The 20,405-nt window shown below is 40.9% G+C and overlaps 2 protein-coding genes across 5 annotated transcripts; both read left to right on the top strand.

Moving 5' to 3' along the window:
- Nucleotides 1–4,657: 4,657 nt before the first annotated feature.
- On the top strand, nucleotides 4,658–18,293 carry LOC110926669 (uncharacterized protein At5g65660). Its single transcript, XM_022170396.2, has 2 exons — nucleotides 4,658–5,047; nucleotides 18,080–18,293. Exons 1-2 carry the CDS (start codon nucleotides 4,793–4,795, stop codon nucleotides 18,221–18,223), a joined length of 399 nt encoding a protein of 132 aa, XP_022026088.1. The 5' UTR covers nucleotides 4,658–4,792; the 3' UTR covers nucleotides 18,224–18,293.
- On the top strand, nucleotides 6,397–11,190 carry LOC110926667 (calponin homology domain-containing protein DDB_G0272472-like). 4 transcript variants are annotated; one of them, XM_035975691.1, is made up of 7 exons: nucleotides 6,397–8,030; nucleotides 8,107–8,262; nucleotides 8,395–8,526; nucleotides 8,605–8,853; nucleotides 8,924–10,023; nucleotides 10,106–10,396; nucleotides 10,472–11,190. In XM_035975691.1, exons 1-7 carry the CDS (start codon nucleotides 7,331–7,333, stop codon nucleotides 10,883–10,885), a joined length of 3,042 nt encoding a protein of 1,013 aa, XP_035831584.1. In that variant the 5' UTR covers nucleotides 6,397–7,330; the 3' UTR covers nucleotides 10,886–11,190. The 4 variants fall into 4 exon arrangements, with proteins under 4 accessions (XP_035831584.1, XP_022026087.1, XP_022026086.1 ...); XM_022170395.2 differs by having other exon boundaries at nucleotides 8,395–8,853; XM_022170394.2 differs by having other exon boundaries at nucleotides 8,107–8,526.
- Nucleotides 18,294–20,405: the final 2,112 nt, after the last annotated feature.

The raw sequence follows: 20,405 nt of genomic DNA, 5'->3' as shown, positions 1-20,405 counted from the left end.
TAAAGAATTCTTTTGAAACTGACTAATATTATCTATAAAAATATAGTTGAACTTATAATTCCTAAAAATTTGCAACACAATTTAGTATTTATCTAGTAAAGATTGTAAATTTCTGGAGTATTTTATTTATATTACTTGTTGCAAAAATGTTTATAAAAGAATTATTTTTTATAAAAAAATGTTTGTTTATAAATAAAGTAAAAAAAAAAACTGTTTTACACATGTAAAGTTTTGTTTTTTAATAAAAAATAATAGTAAAATGACAAAAAAAATAAAAGATAAGTTGTTATAGTTGTAAAGTAAGTTTATTTTGTTGGTTAAATGATAAAGTTTATAATTTTATTATTTAAAGTTCATAACTTTTTTTAAATATCCACATGGTACTTATTCAATAAACTTTAAGTTTAAAATTTTTGTTTTTATAAAAACAGAAAATAAAAAATAGTAGTTAACTCATAAGTACGTTTTACACATTTAACTTTAATTGTTAAATTTCGTTTTTATATATATAAAAAATTAATATTTTTATAAAATTTTAAAAACAGTTTTATAAAAAAATAGGATGTTAAGAGTTTATATCTTTATTAACTTTATATCATAGTAAGTTCAGTTTTTTAGTTTAGCTTTAAAGTTTATTACTTTATTATTTTTTAATTAAGAAATACAAATTATTAGATTAATATTCAAGAATAACAGCAATATTTTATAATTTCAGCTTGACTATATCTAACTGCAATATCTATTTATTGCAACTTTAGGATATTAACTTATATAACTTCAGTTGACTTGTAAATTTAGGATACTAACTTTATTTTGAACTTTATTAATATGGTCAATAACTGCATTATATTAACACCAAAAATAAAGTTCAAATATAAAATACACTTTATTCATACGTCTAGATCAAACATAACGATTGAACATGAAAAAAACATAAAAACACTTGATAGATTTCATATTAGACTGCATGAAATTTGTTCCGCTTCTGAATTGACACTCGAGGTATTTTTAATCGGGTTTTCTGGTTTGGGCTTGAATAAACAGTATCTTATAATTCCTTTTCTTTGTCCTCATAATCGTCTAAATTAGTAACCTCACACCATTTCCATTAAGAGAGTCTCTTCGATCTTTTCCTTTGAGTCTCAAAGTTTTGATCCTTAAAAAGGAGAAAAATTGATTACAAAATTTAAAAAAAGATTAAATAAACCTTAGAATTACCCTTTCACTAAATTCACGTTGAAGACTAAACTTGTATGGACTAAAAATTGCACCAAAAGAAATAATATCAACACTTTTATCACCATCATCTTGCAATAAAACACACATATAATAACATTACAAACATGTTAATATGAAAGATATACGCAAAAATAATACTTAAAAACCAACAAAATCAATACCTTAGAAGCTTGTTCGACAACTGAGTTGTTTAAATTGGCATGTTCATGATGCAACTGAATCTGAAAAATTAAAAAAGTTAACATTCACATAAAAGTAAATAAAAGAAAACAATTATTAACTGTTGCGATATAACAGAACTGACCTTAGAATTTTCAATCTCGCATGCTTGGTTTTTCGCAACAATTGAATTCAGAACCGGATCCGTTTTCTAACTTTGTTTAGCAATAGATATAGAGGTGTGCTGCTATGTATTTATAGTAGTAACTATAAAAGTGTAATAGGGTTTAATTTTAGATTTGCCACCCCTATATCTAGGAAGTTTGTTGTGGTTAGTTTTAAGTTTTTATAAGATATATCTTCATTTTATATTACGGTACTTTTAATTCTTTTGGTTTGTGTTTGCATAGATGGAGCCCATCTTTGTAGATTAGACACATTAGATCACAAATATTAATTACTTGTACATTAAAGCATTATTGACTTGTACCTTTTAATCCGTGCGTCGATATTGAAGAAGACAACTACCGAAATGTCGACAAAAATGTGTAGGTCGTCATGCTATCTTTTGGATTTTTTTTAAGCAGTATAGTTTACAAGATATGTCAAGAATACGTAAAAAATTATAAGTTTGTTGTGGAGGGGAGAATTGTAACTAATTCTCTATAATTTTGTTAAAACATCAGGAATTTAAGTGTAATAAATTTAGGGGCCAAAAAATAAATAGTGTTTAAAAGACCAAACTACCCTCATTTTAGGGGTCTTTCTATAAATAAAAGGCGGGAAAAGTTCTTATTTTTTGCGTATCTTAAAATACCCCTCACTCATGTATTATAATATAGTATAAAAGTATATATATATATATATATATATATATATATCTATACTATATAATAAAAGAAAACCATTTTCGGGACACTTGTCATCATATTAGGCCATGTCTTATAGATAATTATTATTTAGTTTAAAATTACATTTCTTCAACCGTACAATACATATGGTTCTTATAGATATAACTTTTTATTATCTATACTATATAATAAAAGAAACCACTTTAGGGACATTTGTCATCATATTAGGCCATCTCTTATAGATAATTATAATTTTAGTTTAATCTCTTCTAATTAATTATAGATAACTCTTCTACTAAAAATTATTTAGTTTAATATCTTATATTACAGATAATCCTCCTACTAAATATTATTAGTTTAATATCTTATGGATAATTATTATTTAGTTTAATTTCCTTCTAATTTATAATATTATTTATTTGAATTAATTATATTTGAACGTTTTGTTTAGTTTGGTATCAAATAGATTTTACGAAATTTAAAATAAAATTAACTAATATTATCTATCATTTATACATTTACGGAGTTTTAAATAAAGGGTTAAATTTATTGAGACTTCGTTAACAAATTTTCAACAACAGAATAATCTATCTTTATCACGAAAACCAAACTTTGTATTAATATATTAAATATTTTTATTTTCACTATACAAAATTACATATACTCGACCCATGTAATACATGAGGTATTTTAAGATATAATTTTTTTATTATTTGATATATAAAATTAGATTTATTCAATTCGTACAATACACGAGGTTTTTTAAGTATATATATTTTTTATTATTTACTACAGAAAATTACATTTATTCAAACCGTGTAATGCGCATATTTTTAAAGATGTAATTTTTTTTATTATTTGGTATATAAAATTACATTTATTTTGGTATATAAAATTACATTTATTCAACCCGTACAATATGGTTCTTATAGATATAACTTTTTATTATTTAATAGAGTTAATTACATAGTTAGTCCCTGTGGTTTGCACAAAATAACATACTTAGGTATTAATAGTTTAAAATCACATTCTAGGGTATTAACTTTTCATTTTTTAACATTTTAAGGTATTAAGCTTATTTGTAGGTTTAAAATCGCATTCCATTAGTACCTAAGTATGTTATTTTGTGCAAACCACATGGACTAACAATGTTAATACCCTAGAAGTTAACACCTTCAAATGTTACAAAATGAAAAGTTAATACCCTAGAAGGTGATTTTAAGCTATTAGTACCTAAAGTATGTTATTTTGTGCAAACCACAGGGACTAACTATGTAATTAACTCTTATTTAATATATATAAAATTATATTTATTCAACCCGTACAATAAATGAGGTTTTTAAAGATATATTGTTTTATTATTTATTATATAAATTTTTTTATTCAACCCCATGTAATACACGGGGTTATAACCTTGTTTAATATATATAAAATTAAATTTATTCAAACCATGCAATAAAGGAGGTTATTAAAGATATATTGTTTTATTATTTATTATATAAAATTTATTTATTCAACCCGTATAATACATAGGGTTATAACCTAGTAGGGGAAGGTTCAAATGAAAACCACTTTTTATTGTGAAAACTCGAAAACTAATTAAAAAAAGCCAAAAAAACATACAAAATTTTTTTTTTTTGCAAACCAAAATTCGCAGGTTTTTTTATATAAAAAAAATTTCAAAAAAAAAAAAATTTTGTGTAGTGCACATGTGTAATACTACACATGTGTATGTGTACTACACATGTGTATTATTACACATGTGCACTACACAATTTTTTTTTTTTGAAAAAAGGTTTTTTTTATATATAAAACCAGCGATTTTTATAAAAAAATTCAAAAAAAAAAAAATTTTTTTGTGTGTTTTTTAGGCTTTTTTTAATTAGTTTTCGAGTTTTCACAATAAAAGTGGTTTTCATTTGAACCATCCCCTAACCTAGTATATATATATAATAGTAATAATAATAAATCTATTAATTTAGAAGCTGGATAAATAGTAAATATTTTTTTCATATTTCTTTTTGTTAAGCTTTGATAACTAGTAAATAAAAAATTATAAGATTTCTTTTTTGGCTTTTCTAATATTATTTGATTTTTAGAATTTAAGATTTCTTTTTGTTTTTTGTAATATTATTTTTATTTTTAAACAGTAGTAACATTATAATTTTTTTTTCATTTTTATTAAACTTTAAAGTTTTCAATGCTCATAATATAATTAAAAGTAACAAAATCTTATTTTAAAATTCTATGAAATCAATAAACGGCCCTACCACCGCTACCAAAAAAGTCCTCTCTCCGTACCTTAGCCAGGGACAAACAGCTGTACCATTTACATGTTACACCCCCCCCCCCACCCCACCCATTTCCGTTATATATACACACCCAACCCTTCACTTCCACCCCACCCCACCCCACCCTACACCCACACCCACACCCACACCCACCCTGTGTCGTAACAGACACTCCATAACCACCACTGTTGCCACCCATGAGACCAGTTGTGGTTGGTGCAGAAGGAGAACATCACCACCGAAACACCACCCATGGTTATGGAAGTTGTTGTGAAGTTAATGGAGGCTCCTTACCACGCGCCGCCGGAATACCACCAATACTCTTCTCGCCCCACCATAGGCTTCCCGCTCGGCACCGCGTTGCTTCTGATTGTTGTCTTCACCCTTAGCGGCATCTTCTCCTGTTGTTATCATTGGGATAAGCTCCGTCACCTCCGTGGTGACTTCTCCGATGAAGATCCTCATCATTCCGGCGATCCACCGATGAAACCGAAACTTGATTGCTTGGTAATTGTTCAGTTTTGGGTTGGGTCTATGTTTTGCGTTAGGCTAAACGCGCACAAATGTGACACAGTAGTGGCGGAACCTGAACTTTATTTGTTGGGTCACGACATCTAGAGACAGTGGTGGGCACAAGATTTTTACAATAGGGTCCATTTTGTCGGTGTTTAAAATTTTTATAATAAAACGTTAAAATTTTCGGAACGGTCATCAATCGGGTCGGGTCAGAGCGAGTTTTGAATTAAATTTAAAAAAAACTGAAAAAACGGGTTATACAAAAATTGAACCCATGACCTCTATTGATAAAAATTAGGGTTTGCCACTACACCACCTTTCTTTTTCTTGTCACTACACCACCTTTCTTTTTCTTGTTATATTTGTGGGGTTCTTATTAAAAATTAATATACCGGATCTACTAATTTTTAAAAACTATTGGGGTGCAGAGACCCCGACCCGTTCAATGTGAGTCCGCCCCTGTCTAGAGAGTCCAAATCATTTTCTTTTTTATGTTTCAGATCTTATACCTAGAAATCCAAAAGATTCTGGTTCAATGGGTCAATAGATCCTCTTGACCCCTTCGGTTCCGTCCCTGACTATAGAAAATCATCATTGTCATCATACTCAGCCTTACCTGACTATAAAAATGTATATATTATGCAACCGATTTAACAAGAGGGGTATAATCAGTAAAAACAATAGTAAATAGTACGTTTAGCACCACTTTATATATATGAAGCACCCTGTTATTTTTACTATATATACCCTTCTAAATAAGTTATTCTATGTGAAGAAACAGTGATCTAATTAAGGTATTAATTAGATGGGTTTATGTTCCTTTCATAGAGGTTAATCTTCTTTTAGGTATTTGAGCTCCGACTGGTTACTCAACCTGCAAAACAGAACACCGTTACTCGTTAAGAGGGGAATGTGGGGGTTTCCCTCTTAACCGGGCTCCGGCGTGAGAATAAGCGATTGCTTTGAGAGTAATTAAGTAGTAAAGAGTGAGAGCCGAGAGAATAGAATGAATAACCTGAGGAATGAAGGTCTCTATTTATAGCCGGAGAGGTGTAAGAGGTTGTGGGCTGATGGGCCTTGGGCCAGAAACGGACAACAACGAATATGCTCTTTGCCTTGCTGGCCTCGACTGCTTAGTGGCTTCTAGATGCTCGTCGGTGCTGGCGCACCTTGATTGGAGCCACGTGTCATTGTTGTCGGCCTTGTTGTCCCCTCTGTCATCAGCAGACAAGTGGAGATCGTGGGATAGTTGTCCCCGTCTCTTGATTGGTGCCATGTAGGCGTCCTTGTGTACTTATCGTCAGAAGATCGTGGCGCACGATTGAACAGAGCCTGCTGGACGTTCATTGGCTCTTTTTACTGCCACTTGTACCCTGTGTACCTCTGTAGGTAACAGCGCGTCTTCTTATGGAGAGGATTTTGTTTGGTGGCAACTAACCCGCGCGGGGCTAGTGTGCTCACTTATACCATTATTTTTATGCTAAGTGTTGCTATCTGACTTCATTATGTGCTCTTCCTCGCGCGGGGCTAAATCATAATGTGACGTAAGCTGCGCGAGGTTGTTATTATTAAGTTGTTATGCTAAGGAGTATGGTCTCACGTGTAACCTGTTATGAGGTTTGCGCGACTTTTTGGGACCATACCCCTTCAAGTCCCCCCAGTCCAGTGCTGCACCATGCGCAACGCAAGTGGTTGGAGCTCTGGACTTGATAAAAATAAGGCGCATGTAGAAAACTGTTGCTTTCGATGCGCAGGTACTAGGCAGGTGTCGAGTGATATCTTGTTTGTCCTTTTAATCGCGCGAGGTGTTAGTAGTTTACGTATATCTGGCGCGACTCTTGTGACTTCTGCATGAAGTTACTTGCACGTTTTATGGCGGGAAACTTCGAAATTTGAACCTCTGACAGGTTGGTGAGATAAGTCGCTGAGAGCGACGCTTGAGTTGACCCCTGGCACGGATGTCATCATGCCGCCTGCGGCGGTTGCACTTCATGTCAGGAGAGTGGATGCCACGCGCGCGTGATAACCGTCGTCCCTGCTTTTCCGCTTGACGTGGCAACCTCTCGTTGGTTGCCCCTGCGGCGAGTGCGGCACGGTTACCCATCGCATTAAATGCGATGGGTATATATATCCGAAGAGAAAGGTGGGAGATTCACTTTCTCTTCGTTTCTTCTCCCTTTTTCTCTTTGAGTCTTCATATTGTTCTTCATCTTCTTCAAACTTTCTTCAAATCTTCAAACTTTCTTCAAGTTTTTTCCAGCTTTTTCTTGAAATATGAGTGAAGAACATCAAGAAGCTCCTGCTAGTGAGGAGGGGCCAGTCCCAGTCCTGAGATGGGACTTAGGTTTATTCGAACAGATCGTTCGAAGTTTTAGGTTTCCACCGGAGTGGGATGCCCGGTACCCTGCTCAGGGTCAGACCGCGGCTGATGCCCCACCCGGTTACATTACTTTGTTCGAAGACTTCTTCCTTCAAGGAAACTTCCGGCTGCCGGCGACTAACTTCTTTGGTAGCATATTGTCCTACTACAAGTTTCATATCTCACAGTTAAGCCCACCTGGGATGGTGAGGGTGAGGCACTTTGAGTTCTTGTGTCAATCTCACGGCATTGAGCCGACGGTGAATAAGTTTCGTGTCTTCTATCAACTGCAAAGAACAATGGGGTTCTTTTCTTTTGCTAGCCGTGGTACGGCTAAGAAGATTTTGTTGAATCCTCCCAAGAGTTTCCACGACTGGAAACCCAAGTTCTTCTTCATCCGGGAGGAAGTCTTGCCAATAGCTATGCCGTTTAGGGAATGGACCGAGGTTATACCAAAGGAGGACCTTCCTATACCGAAGTCTGCTCAGTGGTATCAGCAGCTTACCGCAACCCCTAACCGGGTATTTGGGGAGAATGTTCTGGTTGCTGCCAAGATGAGTGACCAGTGGTCACCTAGTAGCAGGGAACTCCCGGTCTTGAAGATCGGGGATCAAGGTTAGATACTTTCCCCCTCTTTGTTTTGTTTCCGAGTACATTCACTTGTTTCTTATACTTTGTTTTTGTTGTGTAGAGACGCAACTCTATCAGGCTGCCTTCCCAGCCTTTGGTGGCTCCATGGGCGTTCGCCCTCTGCGCGATGATGAGGAAGGCTGGTATGACCAGATAAAAGGGAACTTCATGTTTCCTCCTGCTGACGCCTTCGCCTCGCCGCCGGATGCAACTGAAGGTGCGCAATATCCTAAACCTCGTCCGTTGCGCTCTGTGACTTCTGCTGGGAAAGAGACTTTCTATCTTTCCAGCGAGGAGTCAGTAGGGTCTTCGAATGGCGAGTTAAGTTCGTTGCCTAAAATCTTTGCAGGTGTGTTGCGCGATCTGGGGGTTGACCCAGAGGAGAAGAAGAAGAAACCTTCGAAGAAGAAAAAGAAGGCGGATGTTGAAGTGACCAGCAAGGGTCCTGGCGCCAGTCGCGCAACTACTGCTGCTGTCAAAGGTACGCTTCGCCTCCGGCAACGTGACTTAGACGATTACGTGATAATCAGTGACTCTTATGAAGGTTTATCATATGCAGCTATGGGAAAGACTGGCGCTGGTGGGTCAAAGGGCTCTGGGAGCGCGGGTTCTCGTAACCCGGATGCTGACGCAACTCCATCTCAACCTGAGGATGAAGAAGAAGAGGAAGAAGAGACTGCCCCGTTGATTGGAAGAAAGAGGGGTAGAAGCGAGGCGACAACTGGTATGGCCTCTGCGCCTGTTTCAGTTGTTATTCCCGTTGTTGGGAAGAAGAGCAAGTTGCGCTCGTTATACCAGTTTTCTCCTGGTATGCTCTTATCTCCCTTCTTTATAATTTAACCTCTTTTTGCTCAAGTGCGTTTGCTTTATTTTTGTAGAGATCAAGAAGAAGACCCCTGAAAAGGGGGTTAAGTTTGTTGAACCCAGCACGAAAAGACCTAAGGTTGCCACTGAACCTTCCGATTCTGCTGCGCGTGATGCTGCGAAAACTGCTGAAGCGCAGCGAAAGGCAGAAGAGGATCGGAGGAAAGAAGAGAGTAGGATTGCTGCGCAGAAGAAGGCTGAAGAGCGAAAGCGCAAAGAAGAGGAAGAGAAAAAGAGGAAGGAGGAGGAGGAGAGAAAGCTGGAGGCGGAGAGGAAGAGGAAAGCGGAAGAGGAGAGAAAGCTGAGGGAGGAGGCGGATAGGCAGAGGAAGGCGGAAGAGGCGAGGAAAGAAAGAGCTGCCGATCAGTCTTCTGTTCAAGGGCAGTCTGGTGTCCCAAAACCTCCCCCTGCTGCGCCGATTGTTACCTCTAAGGGGTTAGGGCGCTATGTGTCTAGTGGTGCAAGCTCTGGAGGAGCTGGGGGCTATAACCCCAATGTGATAGGTGCGAAGGATACCGTCGGGGACATATATTATAAAACTTATACTGAAGAGGAACGTGGTGATGCTCCTCATCAAGCCCCTTGGAGCTTAAGGCAGAAGGATACATTTGTTGAATTTGGTCCTTCTCGCGATTGGTACTTGAACCAATTCACTCCTGGCGAAGTTAACCGTCAAAAGGCGAAGCCGCATGAAATGTTGTATCGCACTTACATTCTTGCCGAGGCCAACGCTCGATCTGCTAACCATCAGATAGTTCGTGAATGGCGAACAATGGTCAGAGAGCGCGCCGACTGGGAGGCTTACCGAGAACGTGTGCTAAAACGTGTTGGTGAATTTGAGAAGGCTAAGGCCACATTTGATGAGGAGAAAGCCAAGTTTGAGGCTGATAGGAAAGCTGAAGAGTGGGGTCGCGAGGGCCTGCAAAAGAAACTTCATAATGTGGAAGAGCAACTGGCCAAGGAGAAGGCCGAGTTCAAGCGTATATGCGCTCAAGACAACGAGCGTACTTATGCTCTACGCCAGAAGATCGTTGGTCTTGAGGCTACAGTTGCGGACTTGACCTCAAAGGTGGAGGAAGCGCAGGGTGAAAAAACTGCCAAGCAGCAGATGGAGGTTAGTTCTACTGATTCCCGCTCTTCCTTTTTGTTTACGAGATTTCTCTAAGTCAATTCTCAAGGTGTTTGTCAATTTTTAGGTTGAGCTGACTGAAGCCAAGGTGCAATTGTCTAACAAGGACAAGGATCTCCATGCCAAGGACGTTGAGATAGCGGAACTCAAGCGTCGCTTGAATGAGCAAATCGACAGATGCGAGTCTTTGGAGATTGACCTTGAGGCTGAGAAGGTCAAGGCCACCGATGCCGAGGAGGCGCGTGCTGTCAGCACTGCGGCGCTTAACGTGGCTCAGACAAATTATTCTGAGGCCCAAGGCATTGTGGACACGCTTGTTTCTGAAGCAGAATGGATGCGCACTCGGGGAATAGTGCTGGTAAGTCCCTTTTGCCTTACCTTTTTCTTTTAACATGTTGAAGAGTTTATTCTTAATGCTCCTCTTTTGATGAAGGTTGCCAACTCCATCCTGAACGCCGGCGAGCTAGATCGCGCTGTTGCTGCTCTTACGGATGCGGCGCGTGCAGTTGGTCATCGAGGAGGTTACCTGGAGTGTGCTGATCACGTTGAGCGAATGCTGGGACAAGAATTCGATACAAGTCATTGCTCAGTGACGGAACAAGCTGATGCTGCGCTGGCCAGTGCTGAGAACTCATATGACAACCTCTCCTTGCCCATCATGGACTTGGTTGTTAGTGCCTTAAAAAAGGATGATTGGTGTCAGCGCCTCAAGGCGATCCTTGATCCACCGATTACTGTTGAATCATCTGATGAGGAAGCAGCTGGTGATGATGGCGGAGGTGATGACGATGGCGACGATGGTGAAGGGAACGAAGATGATGATGGTGAGAAGAAAGAAGACAAATAGAGTAGGTTGTTAGTTTGTTGATAGGCGTTTGTGCCTTTGTTTCTGACTTGATTGTAAGTGATGCGCTTTTGCGCAGTTTTAATGACAATGAAATGTCTTCGTTTTTTCTGTTGCAATTATTGCATTGCTGTAAAAACTTAGGTTAAATTAGCTCGAATAAATGGAAGCGTTATCTAAGTATAAGGTGGCCACCCGGTCTCGCGCTTTGTTTGCGGAGGACCTTGGAGGTGGTTTTGAACCATCTCAAAATGCTGGAGTGTTTTCGCGCTAATCAGAAGTTTAACATGCATTTGTAACGAAAAAAACAATGTAATAGAACATGTCGTATGTTTTCATTCAAATCAGAAGTTGGCTCTTAGGCCTTCATACATATTTGCCAATGGCTCGTAGCCGGCGTGGCGAAATTGAAAAATGGCGCAAGGCCGAAAAGGTTACATATAGCATTTGCGCAATTGTTGCGCATTCCAAGTTCTTGGTAAGATGTGGCCATCTAAGGTGCGCAATTTGTAGGCCCCTTTGCCTAGGACCTCATGAATCAGATATGGGCCTTCCCATTTAGGTGCCAATTTCCCTGGGCGTTCCGCATTTGACGCTTCGTTGTCGCGAAAGACGTACTCCCCTGGATTGAAGGTACAAATGCGAACCCTTGTGTTGTAATACCTTTCCAGTTGGGTTTTGTATTTGGCCTCTCTGATTCTTGCGATTTCGCGTCGTTCTTCTAACAAGTCTAAGTCTAGACGCCTTTCCGCTTCATTGTCAACCGTGTTGACCGTGGTCATTCGCGGCGAAGGCAGGCCAATCTCCGCCGGGATTACCGCCTCTGAGCCATAGACCAGGCTGAAAGGGGTCTCGCCGGTACTCGTCTTTGGCATGGTCCGATGAGCCCATAAAATGCTTGGGAGCTCATCGACCCATCCGCGCCGCCTTGTTCCTAATCTGGCCTTTATCCCTTCGACGATGCATTTGTTCACACTTTCCACTTGTCCGTTGCCTTGTGGGTGCGCAACGGAGGTGAAAGTGTGTTCAATGTTCATCTCCTTCATCCAGTTCTTAAGATCGTCTGAAGCAAAGTTGGTGCCGTTGTCTGTCACGATCTTAAGCGGGAGGCCGAATCTGCATATGATGTGCTCCCATATGAACTTGCGCACAATCATAGCTGTGGTGGATGCAAGGGCTTTGGCTTCTACCCACTTTGTAAAGTAGTCAACAGCTACTATGATGAACTTTACGGCGCCGGGTGCATCCGGGAAGGGTCCCACCATGTCAATTCCCCATTGTTGGAAGGGCCATGCGGTGGACACGGGAATGAGATCGTTTTTAGGACGCAGTGTTTTTGGAGAGTGTCTCTGGCAAGAGTCACACTTGCGGATTTCTTTCATGGCGTCAACATGCATACCAGGCCAGTAGTAACCGGCGCTCATGATCTTCGCGACAACCATCCTTGGTCCGGAGTGGATGCCGCAAATCCCTTCATGGATTTCCCTTATCAAATAATTCGCGTCCTGGGGGTCCACACAGCGCAGTAGTGGTCCCAGGAAGGATTTCCGGTATAAGATACCGCTGTTCATTTCGTACTGCAGGGCTTTGTTTTGGATTTTTCTTGCTTCCGCTTTGTTCTCGGGAAGCACCCCCTCTTGCAAGTATTGGATGATGGGGGTCATCCATGATGTCTGCCCTGTTTCGATTACATTAACTTGGCGCAGTAAAACTGATGGGTTCTTGAGTACCTCTATCCTTACATCCTTGGCGAGATGTTGAAAGGAAGTCGAGGCGAGCTTGCTCAGGGCATCTGCGGGCTTGTTTTCTGAGCGATTGATGTGTATGACTTCGTGGGTTTTGAATTGTTGGAGCAATTCTTTCGCTTGTTCCAGATATAAAGCCATGACTTCACCCTTCGCATCGTATATGCCATTTACCTGACTGGCTATCAGGAGTGAATCCACATGTGCGCGCACGTGTTTTGCTCCCATCTTGATGGCGAGGCGTAAGCCTGCCAAGAAAGCCTCGTACTCAGCCTCATTGTTGGTGTTTTTGAAGTCGAGCTTAATGGCGTAAGTAAACTCGTGCTTTTCTGGGCTCACTAGACGTAAACCTGTTCCCGCGCCATCTTCATTTGATGCCCCGTCAGTGTAAAGCATCCAAATCTCCTCTGCTGTGTTTTCCTTGGGCGTCTCTACCATCTCGCACTCCTTGATTTTATCAGCCGGCACTTCTGTGATGAAGTCGGCGAGGACCTGCCCCTTAATGGCTGGGCGCGGCCTATACAAGATGTTATGGCCGCCCAGTTCAATGGCCCATTTTGCCAATCTGCCTGATGTCTCAGGCTTCTGAAGTATAGTGCCAATGTGGAAATTGGTAAGCACAGTTATCACATGGCCTGTGAAGTATCGGCGCAATCTTCGGGAGGCGTGTAGTAGCGCAAGAACCAGCTTTTCCATTGTGGAATATCTTGTTTCTGGGTCTGTGAGTATCCTGCTGACGTAATAGATCGGGGTTTGCACGCCGTTCCTGTCTACCAACAATACTGACCCTACTGCCTTATCCGAGGAGGACAAGTACAGCACAAGGGGCTCTTTTTCAAACGGTGCCGTCAGCGTAGGGAGTTCGATCAGACACGCTTTCATTTGTTGAAAAGCTGTTTCGGCTTCCGGGGTCCATTTGAACTCTTGCTTCTTCACACAATTGCGCAACGTGCTAATGAAGGGATACGACTTTGCGGCGTGATTGGAAAGAAATCGATTTAGCGCGGCCAGCCGGCCGGCTAGTCGTTGCATTTCCTTGATGTTTCTTGGCGAGGGCATTCGTTCTATAGCTTGTACCTTCTCTGGGTTCACCTTGAAACCGCCGTTTGTGACAATGAAGCCCAGAAACTTTCCTTCTTCCATGCCAAAGGAACACTTGGCTGGATTTAGTTTCATATTTACGCTGCGCAATGAGTTGAACGTTTTTTCGATGTCTTTTAACATTTGGTCCTCTTCGGGACTTTTCACCACTAGATCATCGATGTAAACCTCAATGTGCTTTCCGATGTCACCTGCGAAGGTTTTGTCCATCAAGCGTTGATAGGTCGCGCCTGCATTCTTTAAACCAAAAGGCATTTTGGTGTAGCAGAATATTCCAAGATCAGTCCTGAAGGCTGTCTTGTCTTCATCTTCTAGCTTCATCTGCACTTGATGGTATCCTTTATAGCAATCCAGAAAGCACTTCCATCGGTATGGCGCGAGAGAATCAATTTTTTTATCGATCTCAGGCAAGGAATAGCAATCCTTTGGGCACGCCTTGTTGAGATCAGTGTAATCAACGCACATGCGCCATCCGCCATTTGATTTTTCTACCATCACAGGGTTCGCGACCCAGCTTTGGTATCTTACCTCTCTCAGGATTCCAGCCTTGAGCAACTCACATACTTGCTCATTCATCGCTTTTGTCTTATCCGCGCCTAGGCTGCGCCTTCGCTGGGCTTTTGGTTCTACAGAAGGGTACGTGTTTAAGCAATGCTCAGTTATGTTGCGCGGGACGCCGGTCATGTCTGACGGGGTCCAGGCAAAAATATCCATGTTGCGGAACAGCAGTTGCTTTAAATGTTTTCTGATGTCTGACGAAATGGCGTGGCCAATTGTCACTGTCTGCTCTGGGTACTTGCGGTTTAGGACCCATTTTTCTGGCTCGGTCGTAGAGACCTTCGCCGCTTTTGTTGGGCGCAGCTCTTCAGTTGACATCACTTCTTTCTTGGCGTATATGATTGCGACGCCTGTCTTGGTAGGAAAACCTATGGCAGAATGAGGTGTTGAAGTCACCATGTTTAGTTCGCCTTGTGTTTCCCTTCCAAGAAGCACATCATGCCTTGATTTCACTGGCATTACCATAAAGTTCACATTTGTTGTTCTTGAATGTTTCCCGTCAGAGAGTGTGACAGGGAAACTGATTTGGCCGAGAGGGAAGACCATTTCGTTGCAAAAGCCGGACAAAGGATAATCGACTGGCTCGAGTCTCGCTTTGTCTTCTTCATCGAATTGATTGAAACATTGTTCGTAGATGATGTCGGCTGTGCTTCCTGGGTCGATGAAGATGTACTCTGTTTCATAGTGACCAATTATACCAGTAATGACGACGGGTCGTGTAGCGCGAGGACCGCCGCGCACTACTGGGAATATGACTTGCTGTTCTTGCCAAGAAGGCTCGTAGGGCCGTTTGCCTTTTTCTCTCGCGGTGTATCTTGGTCCGTTGACCATGTGAGTCTCTAGCCGTCTCACCTTTTTGTGGCTGCCTTCATCATGACGCTGGAGTTGACGGGTGTCCTTGCGCACATTCTTCACTAAATGGCTTAGCTTGCCGCTTTTGAGCGCTCTTTCGATTTCCTGGCGCAAACTGTAGCAGTCATCGGTCAAATGCCCCGAATCTTTGTGAAAATCGCAGTATAAGTTAGGGTCTTGCCCTTTCTTGTTTGTCATCGGCCTTGGCGCCTTGAAATCGACATTCTCCGTCATCAACACCTCTTTTGGAGTTTTTGTGAGCGGAGTCCAGTGTTTGTCGCGGTTGTCGTCTCTGACTGCTTTCTTGTAACCGATTCGGTCAATCGTATCTCGCGCATCTTCTCTGTAACGTGGCCTGTCGTCGCGGCCTCTGGGTCTCTCAGACTTCCAGTCATGACTCTTGTACTTGTTGCGCTTGTTGTTGTTGTTGTCGCGCGGCCTCTCGTTTGCTCTTGAAAATCGATCTTCGGAGTAATAACCCTTTCCACCAGCAAGGGACTCCTCGGTTTGCGCGACGATCTTTGCTGCTTCCATCAGTTTATCCCACTCTTTTGGCATCCCATCTTTGCCTGTGATGGTTCTAATGAGGCTATCACAGCGTATAGCCTTCTTGAAGTGGCAGCGCATGAGTTGCTCACTGACGCCGCCAATCTCTAAACATTCTTTGTTGAAACGCGTGATGAAGTCCTCCAGACCTTCACCATCCCTTCGCCATATGTCTTCTACTTCCGCCGTATCACGCTGATAGCGACGTTGTTGGCTAAAATAGCTTAAGAATTGTGTCTTGAAGTCTGTCCATGACTTAATTTTTCCGGGCGGAAGGCTGTCAAACCAGGCGCGAGCCGCTCCGGTCAGCGTTTGAATGAACAGGTGGCACCACATGGGCATGTTCCAACCTCCCATGCAGCCCACACTCGTGAATGTTCTGACGTGGTCGTCTGGGTCAGTCAACCCATTGAATTTCCCAACGGTTGGGGGTAGCTTCTCTCGTGAGAGTGGTGCGAGTGCGATTTTCGGGATAAACTTGGAGTGTTCCGCAGCTTCCGCTGGCCTGTAAGCCAGGCGGAAATCTCTTTCAGCCTCTTCTGTATAGCCAATGTGTTGTCTTGGCTTATAGTACTCGTGGTTTTTTGGTAAACGATTGAAGACTGACGACTCTTCATCACCTTCCCATGTAGGATCATATGGGTCGGTTTCTTCCCATTCATTGTTCATGTTGCGCGGCGTGAGCCGGCTGTGAACAGGGCCTCGTTGAAGGTTCGACGGATATTCATAGTGACTATCCGTTTCCCCTCTTGTATCGCGCGTGTCTTGTACGCTTACACGTCTTGTAGGGGGAGGCCTGTTGGTTCTGCCTTGAAGATTGGCTGGTGGTGGCATTTGGCGCACCCCCTGACTAGGAGGAGTGACCAAGGACGGTTCTGCCGTCAACACTGCTTGCTGCGCGATGAGCGATTGGTATGCTGCATTGATAGTGGCGATGTTCTTGGCATACCACGAGGCTGGGGTTTCGCCCTCTGGTAAGCCAAGTAATGCAGATACATTTTGAGGTGGCACCGGGTTGGACGGTCCTTCGCCGTTGTTACCTGGGGTAGCCATTTGTGTGATACGGGTAACGCTCCCGCGCTGACCCCCTGTGTTGGTGATCTCAACTTCACCTATCTCTTCGATTTGGGCTTGGAGGTTTTGGACTCCTTCACCCAAGGCCGTGTTGGAGTTGGCTCCGAAGCCGAACTCTGGAAAGATTCCTTGACCAGTCATAGTCGAAGGATGAAAAGATGTCAAAGGCTCAAATAAAGAAGATGAGGGTGTTTATAGAAAAAATCGGTGGGCGCCAATGAAGAAACAGTGATCTAATTAAGGTATTAATTAGATGGGTTTATGTTCCTTTCATAGAGGTTAATCTTCTTTTAGGTATTTGAGCTCCGACTGGTTACTCAACCTGCAAAACAGAACACCGTTACTCGTTAAGAGGGGAATGTGGGGGTTTCCCTCTTAACCGGGCTCCGGCGTGAGAATAAGCGATTGCTTTGAGAGTAATTAAGTAGTAAAGAGTGAGAGCCGAGAGAATAGAATGAATAACCTGAGGAATGAAGGTCTCTATTTATAGCCGGAGAGGTGTAAGAGGTTGTGGGCTGATGGGCCTTGGGCCAGAAACGGACAACAACGAATATGCTCTTTGCCTTGCTGGCCTCGACTGCTTAGTGGCTTCTAGATGCTCGTCGGTGCTGGCGCACCTTGATTGGAGCCACGTGTCATTGTTGTCGGCCTTGTTGTCCCCTCTGTCATCAGCAGACAAGTGGAGATCGTGGGATAGTTGTCCCCGTCTCTTGATTGGTGCCATGTAGGCGTCCTTGTGTACTTATCGTCAGAAGATCGTGGCGCACGATTGAACAGAGCCTGCTGGACGTTCATTGGCTCTTTTTACTGCCACTTGTACCCTGTGTACCTCTGTAGGTAACAGCGCGTCTTCTTATGGAGAGGATTTTGTTTGGTGGCAACTAACCCGCGCGGGGCTAGTGTGCTCACTTATACCATTATTTTTATGCTAAGTGTTGCTATCTGACTTCATTATGTGCTCTTCCTCGCGCGGGGCTAAATCATAATGTGACGTAAGCTGCGCGAGGTTGTTATTATTAAGTTGTTATGCTAAGGAGTATGGTCTCACGTGTAACCTGTTATGAGGTTTGCGCGACTTTTTGGGACCATACCCCTTCACTATGAATTACTGGTATAGTTGTATTGTGTTTGTTCCAAAAATGTGACCTAGGTTTAAATTCTTATAAAGGGAAGGTTATATAATAATTAGACGTGTAAGAAAAAATAAGTCATTATTCATGTAGTTTCTGGTTTGACTCATGAATTGGTGCAAGTTTAATTAATATACAAGGAGTATGTTTAAATTAGTCTGATTATGGTAGTTGTTATAATTTTGAAACAGGAAAAGAAGCGAGACGAGGATGGAAGTTTGCCGGTGATAATGGCCGGAGATGAGTTTCCGAGGTTTATAGCAATGCCGTGTCCATGTGAACCACCGGTGCAAGAAAGGATCATACCACCGCATGTAGTTATCCCGATGTATTAATAGTATCTTCACTTAATTGTTTGTATGTATGTGGAATTTGTACTTTGAAATCGAATTTGTGATTCTTCTATATATTAATTATTGGCAAAAGATCAAATACAAATAATCTTAACATACTAAACATACAAATTGAAGGAAAACCCAAAAAGACAAGGTAGCATTTTTGTAATTACCACCAACTATCAAAGTTACAACCAAAAATACCTAAAAAAACACGAATTTTTTTTTTAACATTTTTTATTAAAAAATCGCTATATTTCGTTAGCAAAAAAAAAAAAAAAAAAAAAAAAATTTTTTTGCTGCTACTAAAAGTAGCGATTTTTTAATAAAAAATGTTAAAAAAATAAAATAAAATAATTTGTGTTTTTATTTTTTTTATTTTTTTAGGTTTTTTGGAGAGTTTAGTTTTTAGCATTTTAGCTTGGGTGAGGAGGGGGGGGGGTTAGGCTTTTTTAAGGTTTTTGGGGGTGGGGGGTGGGGGGGGGTTAGGTTTTTTTAGGTTTTTGGGGGGTGGGGGTTAGGTTTTTTTTTTTTTTTGGGGGGGGGGGTTGGGGGGTTTAGGTTTTTTTTTGGGGTGGGGGGAGTGGTTAGGTTTTTTTAGGTATATTTGTAGAGTAACTTTGATAGTTATTGATAATTACAAAAATGCCACCTTGTCTTTTTGAGTTTTCCTTCAATTTGTATGTTTAGTATGTTAAGATTATTTGTACAAGAACTTTACCCATTAATTATTATGGTCGTAATAGTTTTGCTACACAACAAAAGTAGTTGGCCCGCCGTCAAGGTTTTGGGACCATATTTGTTAGCAAGAACAACCTAAGATTTTTTAGTTATTGTTATATATTTTCCTGAAAATATTTATGTATATTAATTAATCGAAATTAAAATTAATAAGATATTGAGTTTTAAAATTTGTGATTAATCTATTTTGAAACAATAAAAATGGTCTGGTTTGAAGTTGTATATGTGTTTTGCTAAGTTGTTTGGAATTTTATTAGGGTGGCTGAAGGTTTTTTTTTTTTTTTCAAGACAAATATTATTTTTTAACGGGAGAGCGAAGTGGTGAAACTTGAGATTTCCGACGGGGGTCGAAAACGTATATATCAAAAAATTTCTTGAAAACGTATTTTCTATATGAAAGCTATATACATAACACCACTGAGCGAAAAGTTCGGGGGGTCGGGCGTCCCGGCCCCTTGTAACTTCGCCCCGGGAGAGTGGCCATTATGTTTTGTGAGAGAACGAACAACTTAATCAACCTCTTTAACTTTTATAGAGACCAAACTCCCATGTCCATATTCACGATATACACAAGTATACAACCACAAACACTAGTCAGATTTTTGTTTGGTTGCATAGACGAAACAACACTTGCCATATTTTAGTTTAGTTGCGTGGACCAAACAACCTAGAAACTCTGGATGTGATTTCCAGAATTGTTAGTAAACTGTACTGGAAAAACAACATAGAAACCTTGGGGTAATTTCCAAACTTGTTAGAGCATTCACATCCAAATAATCAAATTGTGTGTGTGGTGTTTTTAAAATATAAAAAGTATAAAAAGTGGTTGTGAGTGGAGGAGAGAGAAAATGTTACTGTTCATCTGTATATTTGGGGGGACACTGTTCACCCCCTATAATTTTTTAATATATTTTAAAACTGGTTGTGAGTGAATGAGAGAGAAAAGGTAATAATAAAGGTATAAAAAAATATTATTTAATTGAAAAGGAGAGAGAAAATGTAGTGTGTTTTAGTGTAATTTAGGGTGAAAATATGATGGATTGGATGTGAATACTCTTAGACTGGTGGGTGTGGTTCCCCTTCCTTCCCTCACCTTCACATCACCATCTTCTTCTCCCCCTTCCCTTATCCATAGGAAATGGTTTCCTCATCCATCCTCATCCAACCATATCAAGAGCGAGAGAATGAAGAGAGAGATAGAGAGAATCAAGAGAGAGAAGCCGGGGAAAATTTCCCATACGCACCGATATCTGGAGAGGGGGTGTTCCCCGACGGGTCCCCTTCCACGTCGGAGTCCCGATGCTTTTACCGATACCACACCCAGTGGTTTTAGTAAACTGTACCGGCGAAACAACATGGAAACCCTCGGAGTGATTTCCAGACTTGTTAGTAAATTGTACTGCTTCAATTGTTATGTCATTAAAATGACGTGAATAAAGGA

The sequence above is a fragment of the Helianthus annuus genome, chromosome 7 (genome assembly GCF_002127325.2).
Source record: "Helianthus annuus cultivar XRQ/B chromosome 7, HanXRQr2.0-SUNRISE, whole genome shotgun sequence".
Taxonomy (NCBI): domain Eukaryota; kingdom Viridiplantae; phylum Streptophyta; class Magnoliopsida; order Asterales; family Asteraceae; genus Helianthus; species Helianthus annuus.
The sequence above is the reverse complement of the archived record's forward strand: the minus strand, read 5'-3'. Positions and strand labels throughout refer to the sequence as shown.

What these genes read in the sequence shown, in the direction of transcription:
- LOC110926669 (XM_022170396.2), top strand. Translation starts at nt 4,793, where the DNA reads ATGGTTATGGAAGTTGTTGTGAAGTTAATGGAGGCTCCTTACCACGCG. An exon ending in AACCGAAACTTGATTGCTTG is followed by an intron (nt 5,048 to 18,079) that starts GTAATTGTTCAG and finishes ATTTTGAAACAG; the next exon opens with GAAAAGAAGCGAGACGAGGA.
- LOC110926667 (XM_022170393.2), top strand. Translation starts at nt 7,331, where the DNA reads ATGAGTGAAGAACATCAAGAAGCTCCTGCTAGTGAGGAGGGGCCAGTC. An exon ending in CTGCCAAGCAGCAGATGGAG is followed by an intron (nt 10,024 to 10,105) that starts GTTAGTTCTACT and finishes GTCAATTTTTAG; the next exon opens with GTTGAGCTGACTGAAGCCAA. An exon ending in GCACTCGGGGAATAGTGCTG is followed by an intron (nt 10,397 to 10,471) that starts GTAAGTCCCTTT and finishes CTTTTGATGAAG; the next exon opens with GTTGCCAACTCCATCCTGAA.